At 41.6% G+C, this 23,339-nt stretch overlaps 2 protein-coding genes across 2 annotated transcripts in view; both read left to right on the plus strand.

Annotated features, from left to right (window-relative positions):
* Positions 1-9,497: 9,497 nt before the first annotated feature.
* On the plus strand, positions 9,498-15,066 carry LOC129419222 (E3 ubiquitin-protein ligase TRIM39-like). Its single transcript, XM_073859640.1, has 8 exons — positions 9,498-9,771; positions 10,937-11,016; positions 11,102-11,619; positions 11,724-11,819; positions 11,915-12,151; positions 12,237-12,378; positions 14,146-14,172; positions 14,288-15,066. The coding sequence occupies exons 2-8, from the start codon at positions 10,947-10,949 to the stop codon at positions 14,833-14,835; spliced, it is 1,638 nt and encodes a 545-aa protein (XP_073715741.1). The 5' UTR covers positions 9,498-9,771; positions 10,937-10,946; the 3' UTR covers positions 14,836-15,066.
* Positions 15,067-17,390: 2,324 nt separating this feature from the next.
* The window catches only part of LOC129419150 (E3 ubiquitin-protein ligase TRIM39-like), a 36,297-nt gene continuing 30,348 nt past the window's right edge, over positions 17,391-23,339 (plus strand). The window contains exons 1-5 of the mRNA XM_073859901.1: positions 17,391-17,508; positions 18,070-18,159; positions 18,277-18,827; positions 18,929-19,024; positions 19,120-19,353. Of these exons, the coding sequence (XP_073716002.1) occupies positions 18,090-18,159; positions 18,277-18,827; positions 18,929-19,024; positions 19,120-19,353 (951 nt within the window). The 5' untranslated portion in view covers positions 17,391-17,508; positions 18,070-18,089. The remainder of the gene's footprint in view (positions 17,509-18,069; positions 18,160-18,276; positions 18,828-18,928; positions 19,025-19,119; positions 19,354-23,339) is intronic.

Raw genomic sequence — 23,339 nt, forward strand, 5'->3', positions numbered from 1 at the left:
TTTTCTTATTTTTTAGATTTTTGCATCTTCAGATTCCAGAATTTTATATTTTTATACATTTTTGTGAGGGTTACATAACTAATTGTCTGTCACTACAGGCTATATCCTCCTGAGACACAGAAAAAAAGTTTTTTGAATGTAGTTTTTTTTACATGTCACATTGTTTAAATAAAGCATATGAAACAAATGGTATTTTTAAAATATTTTATTCATATGTTATGCTACGTCATCTGTAGTGGACACTTGGACTCAGTTTTGACATAATGTCTGAGATGTTGGTTTATGAAATATAATTTGACCATTCCATTCCACAAACTTAAGAGTTATACACATCAATTAACATTAGCCCTTCATTCATGAAATGGATACCATAGTAATCATACAATAACACTGATATATGTTAAGATATATCAGCGCAATATTTTTTTTAAATTAAGGCAGCTCAAACATGCATTTTAGTCAGGGACTATGATAAACCCTGTCAGGGAAACCATCCCATGTGTTAAAAGCATAACACAAAAAATTTGTAAAAAATGATCACATCCTTTCTTAGAGTTGTGTTTTGGCCAAATATTGACCAACAAACATACACACTGTACATCGATGGAAAGCTTATTTATTCAGTTTTCAGACGATGTATAAATCTCACGGAAATTCGTGAGATCAGGTTGCTAAATCTTCATTAAATCATGAGTGGTTTGGTTGCTCAATGTCACTTATATTCTCTAGTTTGCATGCAAAAAAAAGTTTTGAACAAGTTTTGTTCGGCAGTTGTTACTTGAAATACCGTAGGTATGTTTTCTGGTTTCCAAATTGTGGGACCTCATTTTGCAATTCTCTGGTCAAAAAATATGTTTTAAATATGCTAAATACATTATGTAGAAAGTAAAGTGTAATTAAATATATATTTTGAATTTGAAATACATTTACTTTTAACTTCATATATCAACATATATTTCAAAATGTATTACAGGGGCAACAAATCCATTTCTGGCCAATGTTTTTTTTTTTGTTCTGGCCAAAATATAATGGCTACGGGCCTGTTATAAAATGGTACATTTAAACATTCTTAATAAACTTTTATATTTGGTGTCATAACCTTGCCAAGGCCAGTAGAAAAAAATCCTTAGCGTTGAGCCCTACGATAATTAATTCCCCCAAATAAAAATTATCTAAACTGAAGCTCTAATCTTGTTAAAAACAACATTTTTGATTCTGCTTCAATCAATGTTTTAAACTTCCACACAACATATAGACGGTTTCATCGGACGCACATGATACACGTCTGGATCCGAACTTTACTTCCGGTTTCGTTTTTTTAATGGTCTGACTAGTTGCTAAACTGATCTCTTGAACAAATGCCTCGTCGAAAATAATACATGTTTTGGTGTCCTTGTAATCTATGTGTTGTTTTTTGCTTGTTATATAAATAAACTATGTTTAAAGAACTTTGTGTCAGGACTCTGCCTTGAAGTCTTGTTAAATTTGTATTTTGTCATGGTGGCAGAGTTCTGGCAGTCCCTGGCCTTGTGTGGAGGTTCATGCCTTGTTTTTGTGTTTGGGCATGTACCTCCGGTGTCTTGTCATTTGTCCCCGCTCCCTCGTCCTCCTGCTTATTGTTAATTATCACTTATTCCTTTCACCTGTTCCCTGCTCGTTATCTTGTTTGGTTTATTCTATTTAATGTCAGTGTATCTTTAGTTCTGTGCAGGATCATTGTGTTGTGTCGTGTTCTCGTGTTCCACGTCTTTCAGAGTCTAGTTACCCAGTCAAGTTGTGAAGTTATCTGTCAGTTTAGTGTTTCATGTTGTGTACCCCCTCGTGGGTTTTGTTTTGTTAGTGTCTAAAAATAAAGTGTTTTCTGTTCTTCCCCGACATCGTCTGCTCTTGGGTTCATTTGTCTGCCAAACCCTCACAGAATGATCCTGCCTACACTGAACCCAGCGACGGTGTCGGGGTCCGTCGCAGCGCCTCCAGTCACGGTACTGCTGCCCATTGCTGTGCGTCCAGCCCCTTGCTGGTTGACAGAGGGGGAACGCACAGCACTCTTCAGTGCGCTCTTGAGAGCCGTCGCCAAGCCGGAGCCCGCGCATCCCGCGCAGCCAGAGCCGGAGCCCGCGCATCCCGCGCAGCCAGAGCCGGAGCCCGCGCATCCCGCGCAGCCAGAGCCGGAGCCCGCGCATCCCGCGCAGCCAGAGCCGGAGCCCGCGCATCCCGCGCAGCCAGGGCCGGAGCCCGCGCATCCCGCGCAGCCAGGGCCGGAGCCCGCGCATCCCGCGCAGCCAGGGCCGGAGCCCGCGCATCCCGCGCAGCCAGGGCCGGAGCCCGCGCATCCCGCGCAGCCAGGGCCGGAGCCCGCGCATCCCGCGCAGCCAGGGCCGGAGCCCGCGCATCCCGCGCAGCCAGGGCCGGAGCCCGCGCATCCCGCGCAGCCAGGGCCGGAGCCCGCGCATCCCGCGCAGCCAGGGCCGGAGCCCGCGCATCCCGCGCAGCCAGAGCCGGTGCCCGCGCAGTCCGCGCAGCCAAGGTCTACGCAGTCCCAGCTGCGTCCTCACCCCAAACCCCCGTGGACTGTCTTGTATTAGTATTTTGTGGACTTCAGTGTGTTGATAAGTTTTGTTTTGCACCTTTTGTTATTTTTATAGTCTGATGTGTTCATAGTCTTGTCATGTATATTATCTGTCATGTTCTTGTCTTGTGTGTTCCCTTTTTGGACGCCAGGTGGCGTCCTTTGAGAGAGGGCTACTGTCAGGACTCTGCCTTGAAGTCTTGTTAAATTTGTATTTTGTCATGGTGGCAGAGTTCTGGCAGTCCCTGGCCTTGTGTGGAGGTTCATGCCTTGTTTTTGTGTTTGGGCATGTACCTCCGGTGTCTTGTCATTTGTCCCCGCTCCCTCGTCCTCCTGCTTATTGTTAATTATCACTTATTCCTTTCACCTGTTCCCTGCTCGTTATCTTGTTTGGTTTATTCTATTTAATGTCAGTGTATCTTTAGTTCTGTGCAGGATCATTGTGTTGTGTCGTGTTCTCGTGTTCCACGTCTTTCAGAGTCTAGTTACCCAGTCAAGTTGTGAAGTTATCTGTCAGTTTAGTGTTTCATGTTGTGTACCCCCTCGTGGGTTTTGTTTTGTTAGTGTCTAAAAATAAAGTGTTTTCTGTTCTTCCCCGACATCGTCTGCTCTTGGGTTCATTTGCCAAACCCTCACACTTTGTTGTTTATTATATAGTTAATTTTAAATCTGTTATGCTTGAAACTAAGTTTTTCTTTCAATGTACTGTGACTATAAATGCTTTAAAATATATTTATTTTTTAAATATATTTCAAAATATGCAAAAGTGCCCAAAATATAATTGGTGTAACATTTTTATAAACATATTCCAAAATATATTTTAGCAAATATATTTTTGACAATTTTGTATATTTTGAAATATGTTTAAAAATATATTTGAAAATCCATATTTTTTGCTGTGACCTTAGCCCAACTGTTTGGTGTTTTAAGATCAACATGATTATGAAAATAGTGAAAAGCAGGTTCCCAACTCCAACCCCAACTCATAGATATTCTCATAGTTATCCACCCCATGTATATTACAATGTGTCATGATCATCTCCTGACCCCGCCCCCTTGTCTTCTCATTAATGATCTTGTTATCAGTTACATGTATAAAACATGTATTATTATCCATCTGCTGTCTTCACCTGAGTTAGTGATGGCAAAATGAGGCTTCATGAAACCTATGGCCCTGTCCGAAATGGCACACTCCAGACTTGTGGAGTTCCTCAGAGTCCACACTTTGATGACATTATGTAGTGCAGACCTTAGGGTCCTTGATACAAGTCCACACCAAAGTCGTATCCTGGGACAGACTTGAGGGTCACGTCGGAAATAGGTAATGAAATTGTGAATTCCTCCCATCCGTCATCTGATTGCTCTTTCGCAAGGACTTCTGGATTGGTAATGTAACGGATGCTCACTCAGGCGAAGATGAAGATTGTTCGGGCCAGGACCGTGGAACCATGGCAGGGCTCGGCCATGGTGCAGAGGTGGACCGTGGCAGTGGAGCAGTAAGGGGCCTCGAGCCGTGGTGCAGAGGCGGACCGGGGCAGTTTTAACACAATTTTCAGCACACTAAGGTTTAAAAAAAATATCCTCACATCGTGCCATTATTTACCATCCGGCCCTCAGCCTAAAATGAGTTTAACACCCCTGTGTTAATCCCTCCTGCTGCCATATTTCCACATCAGAAGTTTTCAAAACACATGTAATGACGGAGGATTGAAAGCTAGTTTATGTGAAGATTCAGTGAACAGATGAACCCAAGAGCAGACGATGTCGGGGAAAAACAGAAAACACTTTATTTATTTACAAAACAAAAACCCACGAGGGGGTACACAACACGAAAACATGAAACTGACAGATGACACAAAGACTCGACTAGATAACTTGACTTGGTAGCAAGACTCGAACGTACATGCAACACGAGAACTCGACACAACACAATGATCCTGCACAGAACTAAAGATACACTGAAATTAAATAGAATGAACCAAACAAGATAACGAGCAGGGAACAGGTGATGGGAGAAAACCAATAATTACTAATAAGCAGGAGAACAAGGGGGCGGGGTCACAGGACAAGACACCGGAGGCACATGCCAAACACAAAAACAAGGCATGAACCTCCACACAAGGCCAGGGACTGCCAGAGCTCTGCCACCATGACAAAATACAAATATAACAAGACTTCAAAGCAGGGTCCTGACAGTAGCCCTCCCTCAAAGGACGCCACCTGGCATCCAAAAAGGAAACACACAAGACAAGAGAACATGACATAATTAACATGACAAGACTAGAACACATCAGACTAAAACTTAACAAGAGGTGCCAAAAACAAGATAAAAAACAAAACTAAATCAAACACACATAAGTCCACAAGATACTAAAACAGGACAGTCCACGGGGGTTTGGGGCGAGGACGCAGCTGGGACTGCGCGGGCTCCGGCTCTGGCTGCACGTATTGCGCGGGCTCCGCCTCTTGCCGCGCGGACTGCGCGGGCTCCGGCTCTGGCCGCGCGGACTGCGCGGGCTCCGGCTCTGGCTGCGCGGACTGCGCGGACTGCGCGGGCTCCGGCTCTGGCTGCGCAGAATGCGCAGGCTCCGGCCTGGCGATGGCTCTCCAAAGCGCACTGAGGAGTGCTGTGCGTTCCCCCTCCGTCAATCAGCAAGAAGCTGGACGCACTGCAATGGGCTGCAGGACCTTGACTGGTGGCGACGTGACGGACCCCGACACCGTCGCTGGGTTCAGTGTTGGCAGGATCATCTGTGAGGATTCGGGGAACAGATGAACCCAAGAGCAGACGATGTCGGGGAAAAACAGAAAACACTTTATTTATTTACAAAACAAAAACCCACGAGGGGGTACACAACACGAAAACATGAAACTGACAGATGACACAAAGACTCGACTAGATAACTTGACTTGGTAGCAAGACTCGAACGTACATGCAACACGAGAACTCGACACAACACAATGATCCTGCACAGAACTAAAGACACACTGAAATTAAATAGAATGAACCAAACAAGATAACGAGCGGGGAACAGGTGATGGGAGAAAACCAATGATTACTAATAAGCAGGAGAACAAGGGGGCGGGGTCACAGGACAAGACACCGGAGGCACATGCCAAACACAAAAACAAGGCATGAACCTCCACACAAGGCCAGGGACTGCCAGAACTCTGCCACCATGACAAAATACAAATATAATAAGACTTCAAGGCAGAGTCCTGACAGTTTACTACAAAAAACTGTTAACCAATCACAGTAGTAAACGTTTACTGTAACATGCAGAGTGTCAGGGTAAGAAACACAAACACAGATTCAATTGCAAATGTGAATATTTATTGCAGAATATGGAGAGAGAGAGAGGAGAATTCTGAAAGAGATCCACTGCTTGGTGACAAAGTGAAAGTTCCAATGCTAAATAGCAAAAGTGTTCCGCTGCTTGGTGACAGGGTGAACCCGCTGCTAGAGTCTAGAAGTAATCTCCGCTGCACATAGACAGGGTGACGATTCCATGACGCGATGATAGATGTAACCTCCGCTGGATACAGACTGAGAAGGGCTCCACTGTATGCAGGCAGGGTGATGATTCCGCTGGACGATGTCAGTGTGATGAGTCCACTGTACGAAGACAGGGTGATGTTTCCGCTGTACAATGACAGGGTGAAAAGTCTGCTGTATGACGACAGGGTGCGATGAAGACAGCAAACAGTCTGAAGTGTATTCGTAACACGTCGCAGTTGGTCAGCATACACCACTGGACAGCGACAGTACTGAAGAGGCGGAGAAGTAGTCCGAAGCAGCGAGTATCCATGGTGAAATAATCCTGAGGGCAGAGAGACACAAGAGCATACCAGGCAGCACGGGATAACACAGCAGAGTGCACAGATAATAAATAAACTCCGAAAACTAGAACTAGAAAAAGAAACAAAAACTGGACAGGACTGGATGGCGAAGCACTGAACATAACGAACTCACAGGGACACTGAGGGAGAAGGAGAACTAAATAGCAAACCGAGGGAGAGAATAATTACCAACAGGTGCGGGCGCAGGTGAGAGTAATGAGTGGAAGGAGGGGCACCCGAGTGAGAGACGCGCACGTGAAAGCTGTCAAAATAGAAAACACTCAGACACAAGACAAAACCCAAAGCAAAGCGGTCGATCAGACGGAATCGTGACACAGAGACTTTGTGTAGAATCAAAATGCAAATAATGGCAAATACACGGAAAACGCTTAGTAAGGCAGATTACAACTGACAATACTTAGCAACATGAATGAGATAACGGCTGGGTTATATACACACAGACAAGGAAGTGAATGCCGAAGCAGTGAGTGAGAGTCCATAGTCCAGCAGTGGAGTGGGTGCCACCTGATGGTGGGATGAATGGTGCCCTACCATTTATTATAGTTCCCCCCTAAACAGTATCAAAACAGTATCAGTAATCAGTGAAGGGGTGTGTTGGGTGGGTCAGGACCGTGAGGCAGTGAGTCCAACTGTGGGTGGGTGGGCGGTCCATCCAAGCCATCCAAGTTCAGGGTTGGCCATTTGTGAAGTGGTTTGGGTGTGGCAGCCATCTTGTGAAGTGCCTCGGGTGTGGCAGCCATCCTGTGAAGTGTCTCGGGTTCGGCAGCCATCTTGTGAAGTGGCTTAACAACAGGTGCAGGTATGGCAGTAGCCATCTTAAAACAGGAGCAGGCATGGTGACGGCCATCTTAGGTACAGGGACAGCCATGGTGGCGGCCATCTTAGTAACAGAGACAGGAATGGTGGCAGCCATCACAGTAACAGAGACAGGCACATTGGCGGCCATCTGAGACACAGACAAGGTTTGAATTGGTTTTGGCAAAACAGGCATTGCTTTAACTGGCTGTGGCAAAACAGGCGTGACTTAAACAGAGCCAGCCAGGAAACAAGGGGGCTCTGATTGAACAGGCATTACATGAATAGTCTTTGGTTTGATAAATCTGGCATCTAGGTGTATGGCAGCACGCAAAACTGCCCCCCAAAAAATCTGCCAAAGTCACAGTCTAAAGGTACAAACTTGCGTAGTTTGGAGTCCCAGCCAGTACCACGCCCGAAGGCATTGCTCCGGGTAATCAGTCTGAAACCCCAAACTCCAAAACTTAGCGGTAAAATCCTGAACAGATCCATAACCTTGGCGTAGTTCAGATTTCGAAACCGCTGGGTCCATGGTTGTGCAAACTTCTGCTGGATTCAGGATTAAGCTAAGTATTAAGTAACGTGCGGAGACTTTGTGTAGAATCCAAATGCAGAATTTATTAACAAACCAGGCAAACAAGACAAAAGGGTAATCCACAAACGTAAACCAAACAGCAGGCAAGGGTCATAACATGAACAAAGCAACATGAAAGAACTATGGGAAACACAAGGAAACTGCTTAATAAGGCAGGTTACAGCTGACAATACTTAACAACATGAATGAGATAATGGCTTGGTTATATACACACATGCTGTGTCCAAAACCGCCTACTTCCATACTATATAGAAGGCGAAAAGCAGTAGGCAAAACGAGTAGTAGGTCCGAATACATAGTATTCCGAAAACAGTATGCGAAAAGTACCCGGATGACCTACTACTTCTGGTTAGATTTGCAGCGTGCATACGATGGACACTTCACTAGCCCATGATGCCCCGGTAACGAAGAAGAAGAGGTGAAAGCGGCAATGAGGCTGTTTTTGTGGTGGTATGACATGACCTGATGACGACGTATGTTGCGTAATGTATCAACATGGCGGATGTAGTACATCCGAAATGCATTCATACTACCAGGATTCATACTATACAGTACATCTGTTTTAACGGTCAGTAAGTGGGTACTTCATCTCATTCAGTACGTACAGTATGCGGCTTGGGATGCAGCCACAGACAAGGAAATGAATGCAGAAGCAGTGAGTGAGAGTTCACAGTCCAATAGTGGAGTGGGTGCCACCTGGTGGTGGGATAAATGGTATCCTTCTATTCATTACATTTACTTCCAAGTCTTTAATGCAACCTTTAAAACAGTCTTCAAAAGTTTTAAAAACAGAGCATTTCTTGAACCAGCCTCAAAACCAGGGTCAAAATATCCTGATTCTTATTGCTTTTGAATTGTTTAAATGTAAAACGTGATAACCTCAGATAACAGTATAAAACAATAAAAATGCAGATTTAATGCTTCGGGGACAAATGTGGAATGGGACTAAAAATTGGCCCTGGATTTTCTTACCCAAAGTGGCCCACTCCACCTTGAAGTCAGCAAGATTCATGAATAGTCAGGTGGGTGTAAACCCCTGAAAATGATAATTGGTGTAAATTGTTATTATTTTGTCTTCTTTAGAAGCTATAGAAAATGCAGGACATTACTAAATTAATAAATACGATTTTAAAAAAAAATAATGACAATTTACATTGGTCCCCAATGTCCAAAAGATTACACTCACCTGACTTTTAAATGTATGATGTTGACTTCTTGACTATCACTGAATGTTTATATTTATTGTAATAATTGGGTATTAGTCCTCAATGAAAAATATCAATATTTAAAATGTCATATATATAGTCACAGATGATTTTTATAAAGGCAGTAAAAGATGGCTGTATTATAATTCTTTGAACGTTCTTAACTTGTTTAGTTAAACAGATTGTGTTTTCACTTTATGTGATCTTTTTTTACATTTTAAACATAGAGGATAACAGTGGACAGTTTCCCTTGCAGGGATTAGCTTAAACCAGGACTTGGCCTTAGTTTAATTAGGAAATATAACTAGTTTTAAAAAACATGCCTTACTAAAACTATTAGTGTGCATTTAAGTTAAACCATTACATGAGGCAAAACAAAGGGCACTGAAGTATTTTAAGATGTGTCAGTGCAAATCTATTTTAGTCTAGGACTAGTCTAATCCATGTCTGGGAAACCGCCCCTATATGTATTATAAATATATTGACATTTTAAATAATCATTGAGTCTGTATATAAACTTTACACACACCAAACACATCTCACAGATCCACATTTACATCAGCTCCATAAGTAAAAGGATATGTGGGAGGGGCTATGACATCATCAGTGAGTGACAGCTTTGAGTGAAAATGAAACTAAACTGACGATCTACAAGCTGCAAGATTTTAAACTCTTCAACGCTTCAAGAAAGAAGATATTTGAGACTTTTAAAGCCGTACATGAACACATCTCATTCTCATTCACAGGTAACATGATGGAAATATATGAGACATTTCTCTAAACAAGTTTCTAATGTTAGTGTTCTGATACAGTAGGGTTTATGTCTAACTAGAACATATTAGACAAAGTCTGGTTAATGCATGAGTTTAACTAGTTTAAGCTACACTGAAATGTTAAGAGAACTTTAATAAATGTAGACTTTGTATTTGTTATATTCTAATTCTAAGTTTAGTGTTGTCATTAAGTCACACAAATTTAAGAGGTATAAAACAGGAAGTACAGTTTGTGAACTGTAGACAGAATAAAAAAAGTGATTAAACTGAGTATCAGATGTGATCAGAGATGTATAAAGTACTAGCGACCCAGACTTGAGTAAAAGTACAAGTGCTCTATCAAAAAAGTGACTTGAGTAGAAGTTGAAGTGCTCTTTAAGCACAGCACTTAAGTGGAAGTACTAAAGTATTAAACATGTTTTGTACTTAAGTATTGCAAGTAGTTTATTTTAAAATATACTACTCAAGTACTGAAAGTAGAAGTACAAGTATTGTCTAATGTAGTTATTAAAGAAAACAGTCAAAAGTTTGAATATAATATTGTTTATATTATTTCAAATGTTTAAGCTAAAGGACACTCACAATTCCTTTGGCTGTAGCAGGAGTACAAGGACATGAATGTTCAGATAATTCAGATTAATTTAACTGATATGGCGATAGAGAATTCAGAATTAATGAAATATTAGTCGATAAAATGGTAATAGGTAAAGGTACAAGGTGTTTCATTGAATTTAGGTTTCTTGCGCATTCTCTCTCTCTCTCTGTCTTTCTTGCGCACTTTGGTTCTCTCTTCGCTTCACATTTGTCCACAACCCCGGCTCATATTTGTGAGTGAGAGGGAGGGAGGGGTCGCCCTTCACTATCTCCAATTGGTTCAGACCACCATGTGACCATGATTCGTAACATTTGAGAGTAGCGAGTAACTATGCAGCACATAAAAAATGTATCGGAGTAAAAGTATTAAACTCAAAGAAAAAATGTACTGAAGTAAAAGTAGAAGTAGGAGAAAAAAATAATACTTCAGTAGAGTACAGATACTGACTTTTAGTACTTAAGTACAGTAGTGAAGTAGTTCTACTTCGTTACTATACATCTCTGGATGTGATGTTGTGATTGTTTCATTAAAATATTTAAAAAGAAGACAAACAATGGAAGAATCTCAACCAACATCAGCAAAACCAAGATGGACCATAAGAAAGAGTATAGAGATACCTCCAAGTAAGTCAACAATTAAAAATGAATTAATATATAAACTGTCAGTGATAAATGTGGATGATTTCTTTCTCTGTTTGTCTGAATGAAGAGCTTCAGTGTGATGTGTGTCTGGATGTGTTCAGTGATCCAGTCATCACTCCATGTGGACACAACTTCTGCAGGATCTGTCTGAAACAGTGCTGGGACAACAGTCAGATCTACAGCTGTCCATACTGTAAAAAAACATTCAGTAAAAGACCAGAGCTCAAGATCAACACAACACTTAGATACCTCACGCTGATCTTTAAAGAACAGTTCAGTCTGAGAAGATCTGAAGTCCTCTGTGACATCTGTGATGAAAGTAAACTGAAAGCCCTGAAGTCCTGCCTAACATGTCAAATGTCTTACTGTGAAACTCATCTGAACACTCATGAGAAATTTCATATAAAGAAACACAAACTGCTGGATCCTGTGGAGAATATAAAGCTCTATATATGTGAGAAACATGAGAGACCTCTGGAGCTCTTCTGTAGAGATGATCAGACATGTGTTTGTGTGTTTTGTACTGATGGAGATCACAAGAATCACAACACTGTTCCTCTAGAGGAGGAGAGTAAAGAGAAGAAGGTACGAGTTCATAACAACATTAATACATGCTTTATTCATCTGTTATACATATTCAAACAACATGATTTTTTTGTCAGAAGATGATTAAATGTGTCTGTCTATAGACTCAACTGATGAAGACACAGCCAGACATTCAGCAGATGATCCAGGAGAGAATCAAGAAGATTCAAGACATCAAACACTCAGCAGAACTCAGAAAAGTGAGTTGAAGATGTGAAATATTTGATGGATGATAATGTTTTGATTTGTCTTATAAATAAAGGTGATGAATTGTAATGAAAAACTGATTTTTCAGAGAAGCAGAGAGCAGGAGAAAGCAGCGAGTTTTGAGATCTTCAGTGATCTGATCAGATCCATTGAGAGATGTCAGACTGAGCTGCTGGAGATGATGGAGCAGGAACAGAAATCAGAAGAGAAACAGGATGAAGATCTCATTAAAGATCTGGAGCAGGAGATCACTGAGCTGAAGTTGAGAGACAGTGAGCTTCTGGAGAAGATCACACACAGTGAAGATCATCTTAATATCATACAGGTCAATCTCTCTCTCTCTCTCTCTCTCTCTCTCTCTCTCTCTCTACATCTACTGATGTATTTCTCTTCTCTCTCTCCTGTTGTAGATTTACTCATCATTCCCGTACATACCTCCAGACATGAAGAACTGGTCTGAGATCAGTATGAAGACTCATGTGAGTGTGGAGACCCTGAGGAGAGCTCTGACTCAACTACAGGAGACTCTCAATGAAAAATTAATTCAGACTGGTAGGTGAATATAAGTTCCCTCTCAGTCGTTTACTCAACGTTGTGTCGATGACGACACTAGGGGTTTGAAACCCAATCTATTCTGACTTGTATGCAAAGCCCAGAGGTTGTTCGCCATCAGGACTGGTTCGTGGCCATCAACCTGAAGGACTTGTACTTTCATTTGTCAATTCTCCCTCATCACATGCCCTTTATATGGTTTGCCTTCAAAGTGAGAGTGTATAAGTACGAGGTCCTCTCTTTCGGTCTGTCCCTGCCCCCCGCATCTTCACCAAGGTCGTGAAGGTAGCTCTGGCTCCCCGAGGGAACAGGGCATTCGCATTCTTAACTACCTAGATGACTCATCCTAGCCCACACGCAGGAGTTAGTTTGCATGCACAGGGCCCTTGTGCTTCAGCACCTAGACCAATTTGGTTTTCAGGTCAACTGATAAAAAGCAAGCTCTCCCCTGTGCAGTGCATCTCTTTTATCAGCATGGAACTAGACTCCCGTGTCCCAAGGTATGCTTGAAGCACCAACGCTAACCATGTTCTAGTGTCATTAGGGTGTCGCCGCAGAGAGCCAGATGGAACAGGTTTTCAGGTATATCTTGGTAATGATGGATGCCTTGAAACTGGACTGGGGTGCAGCGTGCAATGGGCATGCAGTGTCGGGTCGATGGACGGGTCCCCGCCTGCAATGGCATATCAACTGCTTGGAGTAGTTGGCTGTCCTGCTAGCGTTGAGATGTTTCCTTCCTATCATGCAGGACAAACATGTTCTGGTCTGTATGGACAGCACCGCCATGGAAGCATCATCAAGGTGGCATAAGCTCACAGCGAATATTACTTCTTGCCCGGCGCCTCCTCCTGGGGAGTCAGCAAAGTCTCAGGTCTCTTCACTCCACTCACATTCCAGGCGACCTCAGTTGTGCAGCCAAAGGACTCTGATGGCAGGTTACAACATGCAGAGAGTGGAGACTCCACCTCTGTGTAGTTCAGCGCATCTGGAAGATATTCAGCGAGGCCCAAGTAGACCAGTTTCAGCTCCTCTAAAAAAACGATTGCCCGCTATGGTACTCCCTGACTGAGGGTCCTCTCAGCACGGATGTCTTAGCACATAGCTGACCACAGATTCTAAGGAAGGATGCCTTCCCCCCTAGTAAGCCTCAATGCTTAGATTTTGAGCAAGGTCAGAAAAAAAGGACACTAAGTTCTCCTCTGTGCACCTCATTGGCCCATTCAGACGTGGTTCTTGGAGCTCTTGTTCCTAACAACGTCTCCTCCCTATCCAATTCCCCTGAGGAAGGACCTTCTTTCTCAGGGTTAAGGCACAGTTTGGCACCCAGGACCAGATGTTTGGAACCTCCATGTCTAGCTCCTGGAAGGGATGAAGAAGGTTTTGCTAGACTTCCTCCAGCTGTGGCTGATACCATCTCCTAAGCTAGAGATCCCTTCACGAGGCAGCTCTATGCCCTTAAATAGGACAACATGACCTGATTGTCAGGTTTATGAGGGGTGTGGGGAGAACCTCTTAGTGGTCCTTTCGGGCCCCAGTGTCAGCCCATGTCCTCCAGGGCAACATCAGTTTACACCGTGTGGCTTGCTGGGTGTCCCGCTTGCTCCAGAGTCCAACATCAGACGTTAAGAATGAGTTAAGAATAAGAGTACTCTCTGAGTTTTCTCTCAGCTAATTCTCAACATTATGCTGTGTAGAAATGTTGATTATGTTCAATGGTTTTTAAAATTCTTATCTAAACTGATGTTTTCTTCTGATTTGTCTTGACAGAGTTGATTGAGAAGCAGCAGTATGCAGGTACAATGAGTGATCTACACTAACAATAATACTTTACATACACAAACTCATCACTACTATTATAAACACATCAACATCTGATGATTTCATTCATATTCTCTCATCTCTCTCTCAGTGGATGTGACTCTGGATCCTGATACAGCTCATCCAAATCTCATTCTGTCTGAAGATAGAAAACAAGTGAAACATGGAGACATTAAACATAAACTCCCAGATAATCCAGAGAGATTTGATCCATGTGCCAATGTCCTGGGAAAAGAGGGATTTACCTCAGGGAGATTTTATTTTGAGGTTCAAGTGAATGACAAAACTAACTGGGTTTTAGGAGTTGCCAGAGAATCTATTGACAGAAAAGGAACGATCAGAATGTCTCCGTTGAATGGATTCTGGACGGTGGCTCTGTGGAATGAGAAGGATTATAAAGCCTGTACTGATTGGTCTGTCTCTCTGTGTCTGAAAGTGAAACCACAGAAGGTCGGGGTGTTTGTGGATTATGAGGAGGGTTTGGTTTGTTTTTATGATGTAGGGTCCAGGTCTCATATCTACTCTTATACTGCTCAAACTTTCACTGAGAAACTCTTTCCATTATTCAGTCCATGTCCTAATGATAAAGGTAAAAATTCAGCTCCTATGATCATCTCACCTGTTCATTACAACAAATGAATTTATATCCAGAATATAAAATACTGTATGAAACTACAGCTAAATAAACAACTCTGTTCATTGTCTATTTAGTAGAGTTCAATGTTGACTGATTCATGTGGTCAATTGTGCTATGATAGCTGAACATTTCAATGTAGGTTTTATAATTTTTAGAAATCAAGATAAGTATTACTTTTGCTCGTACAGTATTTTTGGTTGGCTCATACTTTCACGTTTGCTTTGTGGAACATACACCCAGAAAATACAAACTTCTGCATATAGCAAAGCATGCAAACTGGATTGTATGTGAATATATAATGTCTGCTTATATCATGATGGTTTACAAGTAAATGTTTGTGAGATGTGAATGTGTTTACACACAGAGGACTCTCTTGTCTGGTGCATCATGATATTGTGCATATTGTACGTTTATGGTATTAACAAGTATTGTCCTGCTGTAAATTTACTGTACTTTACAGTCATGGAAGAAATGTTCTTCTTTAACACTGTGATGAAGACTTTAAGCGTTGATGTATACATGTTATTGTTTTTCTTGTAATAAAAATCAATCTGAGCCTTAAGTCCACACTGGTGTGGGTTTTGCAAAACAGCACATTGAGGTGTTAAGGTTTTTGAATTTAAATGCGAAGTGAAGTAGCCACAAAACTGCAGGTGTGGGACATGATCTTTACTGTATGTGCTGTTTAAGGCTGTTGGTATTAACTTGTTTTAATATATATGTTAAAGAGTTTATATTGAATCAACAAAAGCCTTTGGGTTGTAACATGCTGCTTTCATCTGTATGTCAAGAGAGTTTTCATGTACTGATAGATTTACTGATTGTCTGATTCAGTTAGATGTGCATCACTATCTGAAAGATCAATAAAACTCTGATATAACACTTTCAATCCCACAATGCACCGAGAAGACCTTGTCCATTATGCGCTTTCTCTTTATTTCTAGATGGTGCTGATTTCTTTAGGTTGGAGAAAGGAGATGAAGGGAATGCTGTAAGTATTTTCTCTTCATCCTCAGTGAATGAAGTATCTTCTGCTGTCAGTGTTTCTTGTGATGTAAAAGAAGAAATGAGGCTGTGTTTTACACTTAACTTACCTTCATACACACACAACAGATGAAATATTTTCTTCTTAACTACTGTCCTGTTTACCTGCTAAATCAGTGTTATGCTTCAAAGTGTGCATAGTCCAAATAAATGTACAATTTGTCTTCAATCATTCAATCAGACCTGGCCAGTTGCCTTGTACATGCACAGACATTTTGGGAGGCAGGGGCTGTTTCATGTGGTGGTCAGTTTTGAGTCTATTTGGCTTCCATGCTTTTTTACTATAATAAAAAGAAAGATGCCAAAATGCACACTTAGACTGTGTTTGTGTTAAGCCCATTACCCTCCATCTGTTTGTATCTGTAGATGTCATCTAAAGTAACCAAAACATGCTAATCTGCATTTTTAAACATTTCAGAGTAAAGACTATTGATGCACATCATTAACTGTGGTGATATGCTTTAGTTATTTTGTTTTTCCTATTCATTTGCAGTGTGTTGTCAAATGTGTTCATGCTAGCGCATTTTAAATAGTAAATGCCTAATTTGCATATCGGTGTGGCGATTGTGATGAAGTAATTAGACAAATATTTGATGTATTACATGAGCATGTATTGCATGGAGGGGGGGGGGGGGTTAAGGAGGGGCATCAGAACTTGACAAATATCCCGAAATTGGTAACACTTTATAGTAAGGGTACATAAATTATCATGAATTAATGCATACATACATGCATGGACTAATCATTAGTAACACAAGTTCGAAGTATTTTATTCATGACTTCACAGAAGAACAACTAATTAATTAAGACATTAACTAAGATGGGTACATCATCATGAATTATGATTTATTATTCATGTATTACTTATTCATCAGATATATTTATTTCACAAGGAAGCTGTGCACAAATAGTAAAAAGGGCACTTTCTCTCGAAGAAGAAAAGGGGCAGGTGCTCAAGGACCCTTTGATGTGAATGTGTGCACGTGCCTGCCGATTGCTGATTAAAATGGATCCTGATAAATAACATGTAACACAAAACAATTCGGCAACAGGTGTTTACTTGTCCTTACTCACGTTCCACAAATGATCATGCGGTGAATCACGCATATTTAACTCCTTAACCGATTAGTAAAGAAACAACTGATAAACAATCATAACAAACAAACAAACAAACAAGGCTAAAAGCAACTCAATGCATTTTGGTAGACGTGGTAAAGACGACTTACTAAAGTGTAAACTGAGCATCATAATGGAGAAATTTAAGTGACATTGAACGTGAGGGGCTGGTCCAACCCGGTACTAGTAAATGTACCCAAAAAGTGGCAGGTGAGTATGTCTATGTGTGTAAGTTAGAAATATGTTAACATTTTGTATCATCTAAATTTAATCTGTATATAAACTCTACACATCAAACACACCTCATACAGATCCACATTTACTATATTAGCTTCATATGTAAGAGAAAATGTGGGAGGGGCTATGAGATTATCAGTAAGTAACAGCTGTGAGTAAAAATGAAACTAAACTGACAATCTACAAGCTGCAAGCTTTTAAACTCTTCATCTATTCAAGAAAGAAGATATTTGAGACTTTTAAAGTCGTACATGAGCACATCTGATACTCGATCACAGGTAACATAATGGAAATATATGAGAAATTTCTCTGAAAAAGTTTCGAATGTTAGTGTTCTGGTTCAGTGGGGTTTATGTTTAACTAGAAAACATTAGACAAAGTCTGGTTAATGCATGAGTTGAACTAGTTGATCTACACTAAAATGTTAAGAGATTGTTAATCAATGTAGACTTTGTTATTTGTTACTCTAAGTCAAAGGATGTCACTTTAAGTATTGGTTTATATATTTTTTTCTTATTTATTTTTTCTATTTTTTGATTTTTAAACCATTGTCGCCTGGTGTTAGAGTTAGTGTTGGGTTTGGGTATGAATGTCATTTTATGTAAATCTAACCCTAAACTGAAGCAAAGATGGTAAGAAAATAGGACAAAACAGTTGAGTAACAAATTCGTGACAATGACACGTAAACAGAAATGCGTGATAAGGTCACGTAAAAACATGGAAATTCATGACAGTATCACGAAAAATAATAAAAAATGTATGTGACTATAGGTACGTAATTTCGTGATACTGGGCTGTGTCAAATGTGATGTTGTGAGTTGTGTTTGTTTCCCCAAAAGATTTAAAGAGAAGACGGACAATGGCAGAATCTTCATCAACATCACCAAAACCAAGACGGACCAGAAGAAATAGTATGAGTCCACCTCCATGTAAGCAAACAACCCAAAGCACATTATTTATTATATGAAATCTTTCCATTAATTTAAGACAAACGGTAAATAGTGTGTAAGTGATAAATGTTGATGATTTCTCTGTGTGTTTTTCAGCTCTGTCATCCTCCAGTGTTTCTCTGTCTGAAGAGCTTCAGTGTTGTGTGTGTCTGGATGTGTTCAGTGATCCAGTCAGCACTCCATGTGGACACAACTTCTGCAGGATCTGTCTGAAACAGTATTGGGACAACAGTCAGATCTACAGCTGTCCATACTGTAAAGAAACATTCAGTAAAAGACCAGAGCTCAAGATCAACACAACACTTAGAGAGATCACGCTGATCTTTAAAGAAAAGTTCAGTCTGAGAAGATCTGAAGTCCTCTGTGACATCTGTGATGAAAGAAAACTGAAAGCCCTGAAGTCCTGCCTGATGTGTCAGACATCTTACTGTCAAACTCACCTGGACCTTCATGAGAAAATGAGTTTAAAGAAACACAAACTGATGGATCCTGTGGAGAATATAAAGGACTATATATGTGAGAAACATGAGAGACCTCTGGAGCTCTTCTGTAGAGATGATCAGACATGTGTTTGTGTGTTTTGTACTGATGGAGATCACAAGAATCACAACACTGTTCCTCTAGAGGAGGAGAGTAAAGAGAAGAAGGTACGAGTTCATAACAACATTTAATACATGCTTTATTCATCTGTTATACATATTCAAACAACATCTTTTGTCAGAAGATGATCAAATGTGTCTGTCTATAGACTCAACTGATGAAGACACAGACAGACATTCAGCAGATGATCCAGAAGAGAATCAAGAAGATTCAAGACATCAAACACTCAGCAGAACTCAGAAAAGTGAGTTGAAGATGTGAAATATTTGATGGATGATAATGTTTTGATTTGTCTTATAAATAAAGGTGATGAATTGTAATGAAAAACTGATTTCTCAGAGAAGCAGAGAGCAGGAGAAAGCAGCGAGTGTTGAGCTCTTCAGTGATCTGATCAGATCCATTGAGAGATATCAGACTGAGCTGCTGGAGATGATGGAGGAGGAACAGAAAGCAGCAGAGAAACAGGATGAAGATCTCATTAAAGATCTGGAGCAGGAGATCACTGAGCTGAAGTGGAGAGACAGTGAACTGGAGAAGATCACACACAGTGAAGATCATCTTCATCTCATACAGGTAAATCTCTCTCTCTCTCTCTCTCTCTCTCTCTCTGTGCATGCTGGGAGTGTTTGGGGTGTGCGTGAAGGTTTCACGGGGAGTGTAGGAGCTTTTTGCGCCTTTTCTTTTTTTCTACTGCATTTTAATTAAAATGTACTAGAAGAGGAATACTTTGTTTCAACTAAGAAGGTAAAGACTTTGTTTATTTGGAACTTTTGTGGCGGCATTGAGATGGCGTCTCGCCCCGCGGCCGCGGAGGTGGTGGCGTCACCTGTGTCGCTGCGGCACGGAATCAGGTGTGTGCCTGCACATGGCGTGACGGTGGAGGATGTGTTACTGGAGGTCGGAGAATTAATCGGATATGAAAACATTTCTTCAGCGTCGCGGATGAATAAGGCGGTAGTGGTGTTTGTAAAGGAGGAAGAGATGACAAATCGGTTGATAAGCGATGGAATTGTGGTAAGTGGAGAGTTTCTTACTATTTCACCGCTGGTAACGCCAACGACCCGTATAACTGTGTCTAATGTCCCTCTTTTTATTCATAATGATGAAATTGAAATGGCGTTGGCACGGTACGGGAAGTTTGCAAGTGGGATTAAAACTATTCCATTGAGATGCCGAAATGAAGCTCTAAAGCACGTGATGTCATTCAGGAGGCAAGTGTTTATGTTTTTAAATCAGCCAGAGTTGGATATATCGTTTAGAGTTGGCCACGAGGGGAAATCGTATGTGATTTACGCTAATACTGGTAGCATGAAGTGCTTTGAGTGTGGGGATATTGGGCTTAAGAGGATGGCGTGCCCACATAAGGCTCAGGATAGGCAGGACGAGGTAGCTGAACATAGCGCTGTTGTTGAGGATGTTCAGGATAAAAATGATAATGTCCAGATTAATACTGATGAAACAAATTATGATCAGATTACAGAGGAAATAAATGTTGCTAATGTTGATTTGATTGACAATAGTGATCAGAAAGATGATGTGGATGAAAATGAGAGTTCTAGTGGACAAAATGTAAATGATGCATCTGAAATGGGGGAAAGTAGTGGGATGACTGATGATGTCAACAAAGGAAACAGTGGTGAAATGTGTACTGATTCTGAAATGGGAGATGATGATAATCTCTCTGAAATTTCAGATATTGGTTCACAAACTATGGAGGACACATATACACTGCAAGAAATAAATAACTTTCTTGATACAACGTTTGGAAAGACTGTGGAAGTCAAAGATTTCTTCCCAGATATAGGGAAATTTATAGTGTCTGTGACTTTGCTACAGAGAAACGTTAGTTATGAGGTTCTAAGCAAGCAGAAAAGATTTCGGTTGAGGAAGATTTTAACGAAGTCAAGGAAGAGCAAGGCAAATGTTTCACAAAATGATTAAAACACACAGGGTGTCCGCTATTCTTTGTCTTTTCACACTATTTCGGACCTCTTTATATTTTTCCCTTTTTATGGAGTTTTTGAGAGCAGGCTCCTTAAATATAAATGGGGGTAGGGATGGAAGTAAGTTAGCAATGGTGTCAGAATTATTTAGAATAGACCCCTTCAAGGTTTGTAAACATTGAATGATTATCGGGTGCGCGCGCAGCACGGGGTCGAACTGTTCATACCATTTAGGCTTTATAATTTAATCTAACAGTGCTGAAAAATGATGACTTACCTCAAATGAAGTGAGCACTACCAACACAAGTCTCTTTGATCTTTGCATTGTCCCAGTCTGCACGTTAATTGCTTGCAGGCGCAGATGTTGTATTTTTTTGTTTTTGTGCATGAATCGCGAAAACTTAACGGAAGACCTCGTGCGATTTTCACAGCCCACGACGTAAGTAGGCATTTTTGACGATACCGAATAATACGCAACTCAAATTTACTCAATCTGCTGTAATGACTTTTCTGACCCCGACATGCGCAGTGGGAACAGCCTGTGACGTGAACCGTGAAGGGGTCTATTAAGAAGGTGGATATTGCTTTTTTACAAGAGACACATTCTAATACAGAAAATGAGTTGGAATGGGATAGATGGTGGGAGGGAAAATGTGTGCTAAGCCATGGGACAAATTTTAGCTCTGGTGTAGCCATATTATTCTCAAAAAATATAAATGTAAAGATTTTAGTTGTAGAACAAGTGGTAAAGGGAAGAGTATTATTGATACATATAGAATTTAAGGGAACTGTGTTTGTGCTTATAAATGTTTATGCACCAAATATTGGGCCTGAGCGGGTGGAGGTTTTTATGAAATTAAAAGATGCTGTTAAAAACATTGGAGATCAGGTGTGTGTTATTGTGACGGATGTCAGCGCCAACGCTCCCGGTACTTCCCATTCACCCGAATAATGACTACATTCCCCATCATGCACTGTGACCCGCTGATTACACACCAGCTGCAGCGTATCAGCGGGTCTATTTAACCTGGGACTCTGCCACTTGAACTTTGCGAAGTCTTGTTTGCCCTAGCAGCATTTCTGAGCGTTTTCCCTGTGTGTACCCGTGTTTGATTTCCTGGTGTTATTTTGGACTGTCTCTTGGTTTATTGATTCTTGCCGCCTGCCCCGATCTTGGACTGGATTACGATTACGACTGCTTTCTGCCTGCCCCGATCTTGGACTGGATTACGATTACGACTGCTTTCTGCCTGCCCCGATCTTGGACTGATTTACGTTTATGATTGATTGCCGCCTGCCCCGAACCTGGTCTGTTATATGTTTATGATTACTTGGATGTGCCCATTGTTTACTATTGTTTGCTGTTTGAGAACATCAATAAAGAGTTGCAAATGGAACCTAACCTGTCAGTCTCGTCACAGAAGACTTCGCCACCACAGGCTCCAGCAACCGTGGCACAGCTTACATGCGAGCTGTCCACACAAGCAAACATCCTGGCGGCTCATCAACATCAGTTAGTCCGACTGACATCTCTCACGGAGGAATTAGTTCGCTCTGTGCAGAGCTTAGCTACATCGGCTAACACCGCCGCTACACCAGTTCCCACGCCTCCTCCACCTCAACCCATAGCCACGCCCCTGGCTTCAGTTACACCCCGTCTGGCATTCCCTGAAAAGTTTGATGGCACCCCAGATCGATGTAAAGGCTTCCTCATGCAGTGTGAGCTTTTCATCGCCCAACAACTCCACATTTACAACACGGAGGTTAGTAAAATCTCGTTGATTTGTTCTTTGCTTACTGGGAAAGCATTGGAGTGGGCTACGGCATTATGGGCAGCTGGCAACTTTAACCAATGTACCTTTGATGAGTTTAAGAGCACCATGCGAGCTGTGTTTGAACACCCAGCAGGAGGTCGAGACCCAGGTGAACAGCTACTCACCCTTAGACAGGGGCGCCGCTCAGCGGCCGAATTCGCTCTGACCTTCCGCACACTCGCTGCACAGACCAACTGGGTGGAAGATACATTGAAGACATTGTTTCGTCAAGGTTTAAGTCAAGAATTACAGTCCGAGTTAGCCTGCCGTGATGAAGGGAGGAGTTTTGATGAATTCGTCAAGCTGGCTATACGAGTGGATAATTTAGTACGCTGTCGCAGAACAGTCCGTGTATTTGAGACTAACACAACTCATTCTGTACCTTCACCTGACACGAGTGAACCCATGCAAGTGGGCAGAGCACGACTCACGGCGGATGAGAGAGAACGCCGCTTTCGTCAACGTCTATGCCTGTATTGTGGTGAGGCTGGCCATGTCCTGGCTGTCTGTCCCTCACGACCAGCTCAGACACGTTTAGGTCGGGTGAGTGCATCTATTTCATCTACTACATTTGAATGTATGGAAGTTTCTGTATCGTTGACATGGCAACAAAGTAAATTTTACACCAAGGCATTACTTGATTCCGGGGCTGCGGGAAACTTTATTGATGCGGGATTAGTGAAATCTCATGGAATCTCAGTAACCCCTTGTGTACCCCCTCTTTCTATCGCAGCGTTAGACGGGAGACCATTGGGCACCGGTCACGTCACGCATATCACTCAAAGCATCACACTAGTTACCG

This window comes from Misgurnus anguillicaudatus, chromosome 21, assembly GCF_027580225.2.
Source record: "Misgurnus anguillicaudatus chromosome 21, ASM2758022v2, whole genome shotgun sequence".
NCBI lineage: Eukaryota > Metazoa > Chordata > Actinopteri > Cypriniformes > Cobitidae > Misgurnus > Misgurnus anguillicaudatus.

Coding starts and splice junctions, on each gene's coding strand:
- LOC129419222 (XM_073859640.1), top strand. CDS start 10,947: ATGGAAGAATCTCAACCAACATCAGCAAAACCAAGATGGACCATAAGA. Junction 11,820..11,914: donor ACTCAGCAGAACTCAGAAAA/GTGAGTTGAAGA, acceptor CTGATTTTTCAG/AGAAGCAGAGAGCAGGAGAA. Junction 12,152..12,236: donor ATCATCTTAATATCATACAG/GTCAATCTCTCT, acceptor CTCCTGTTGTAG/ATTTACTCATCATTCCCGTA.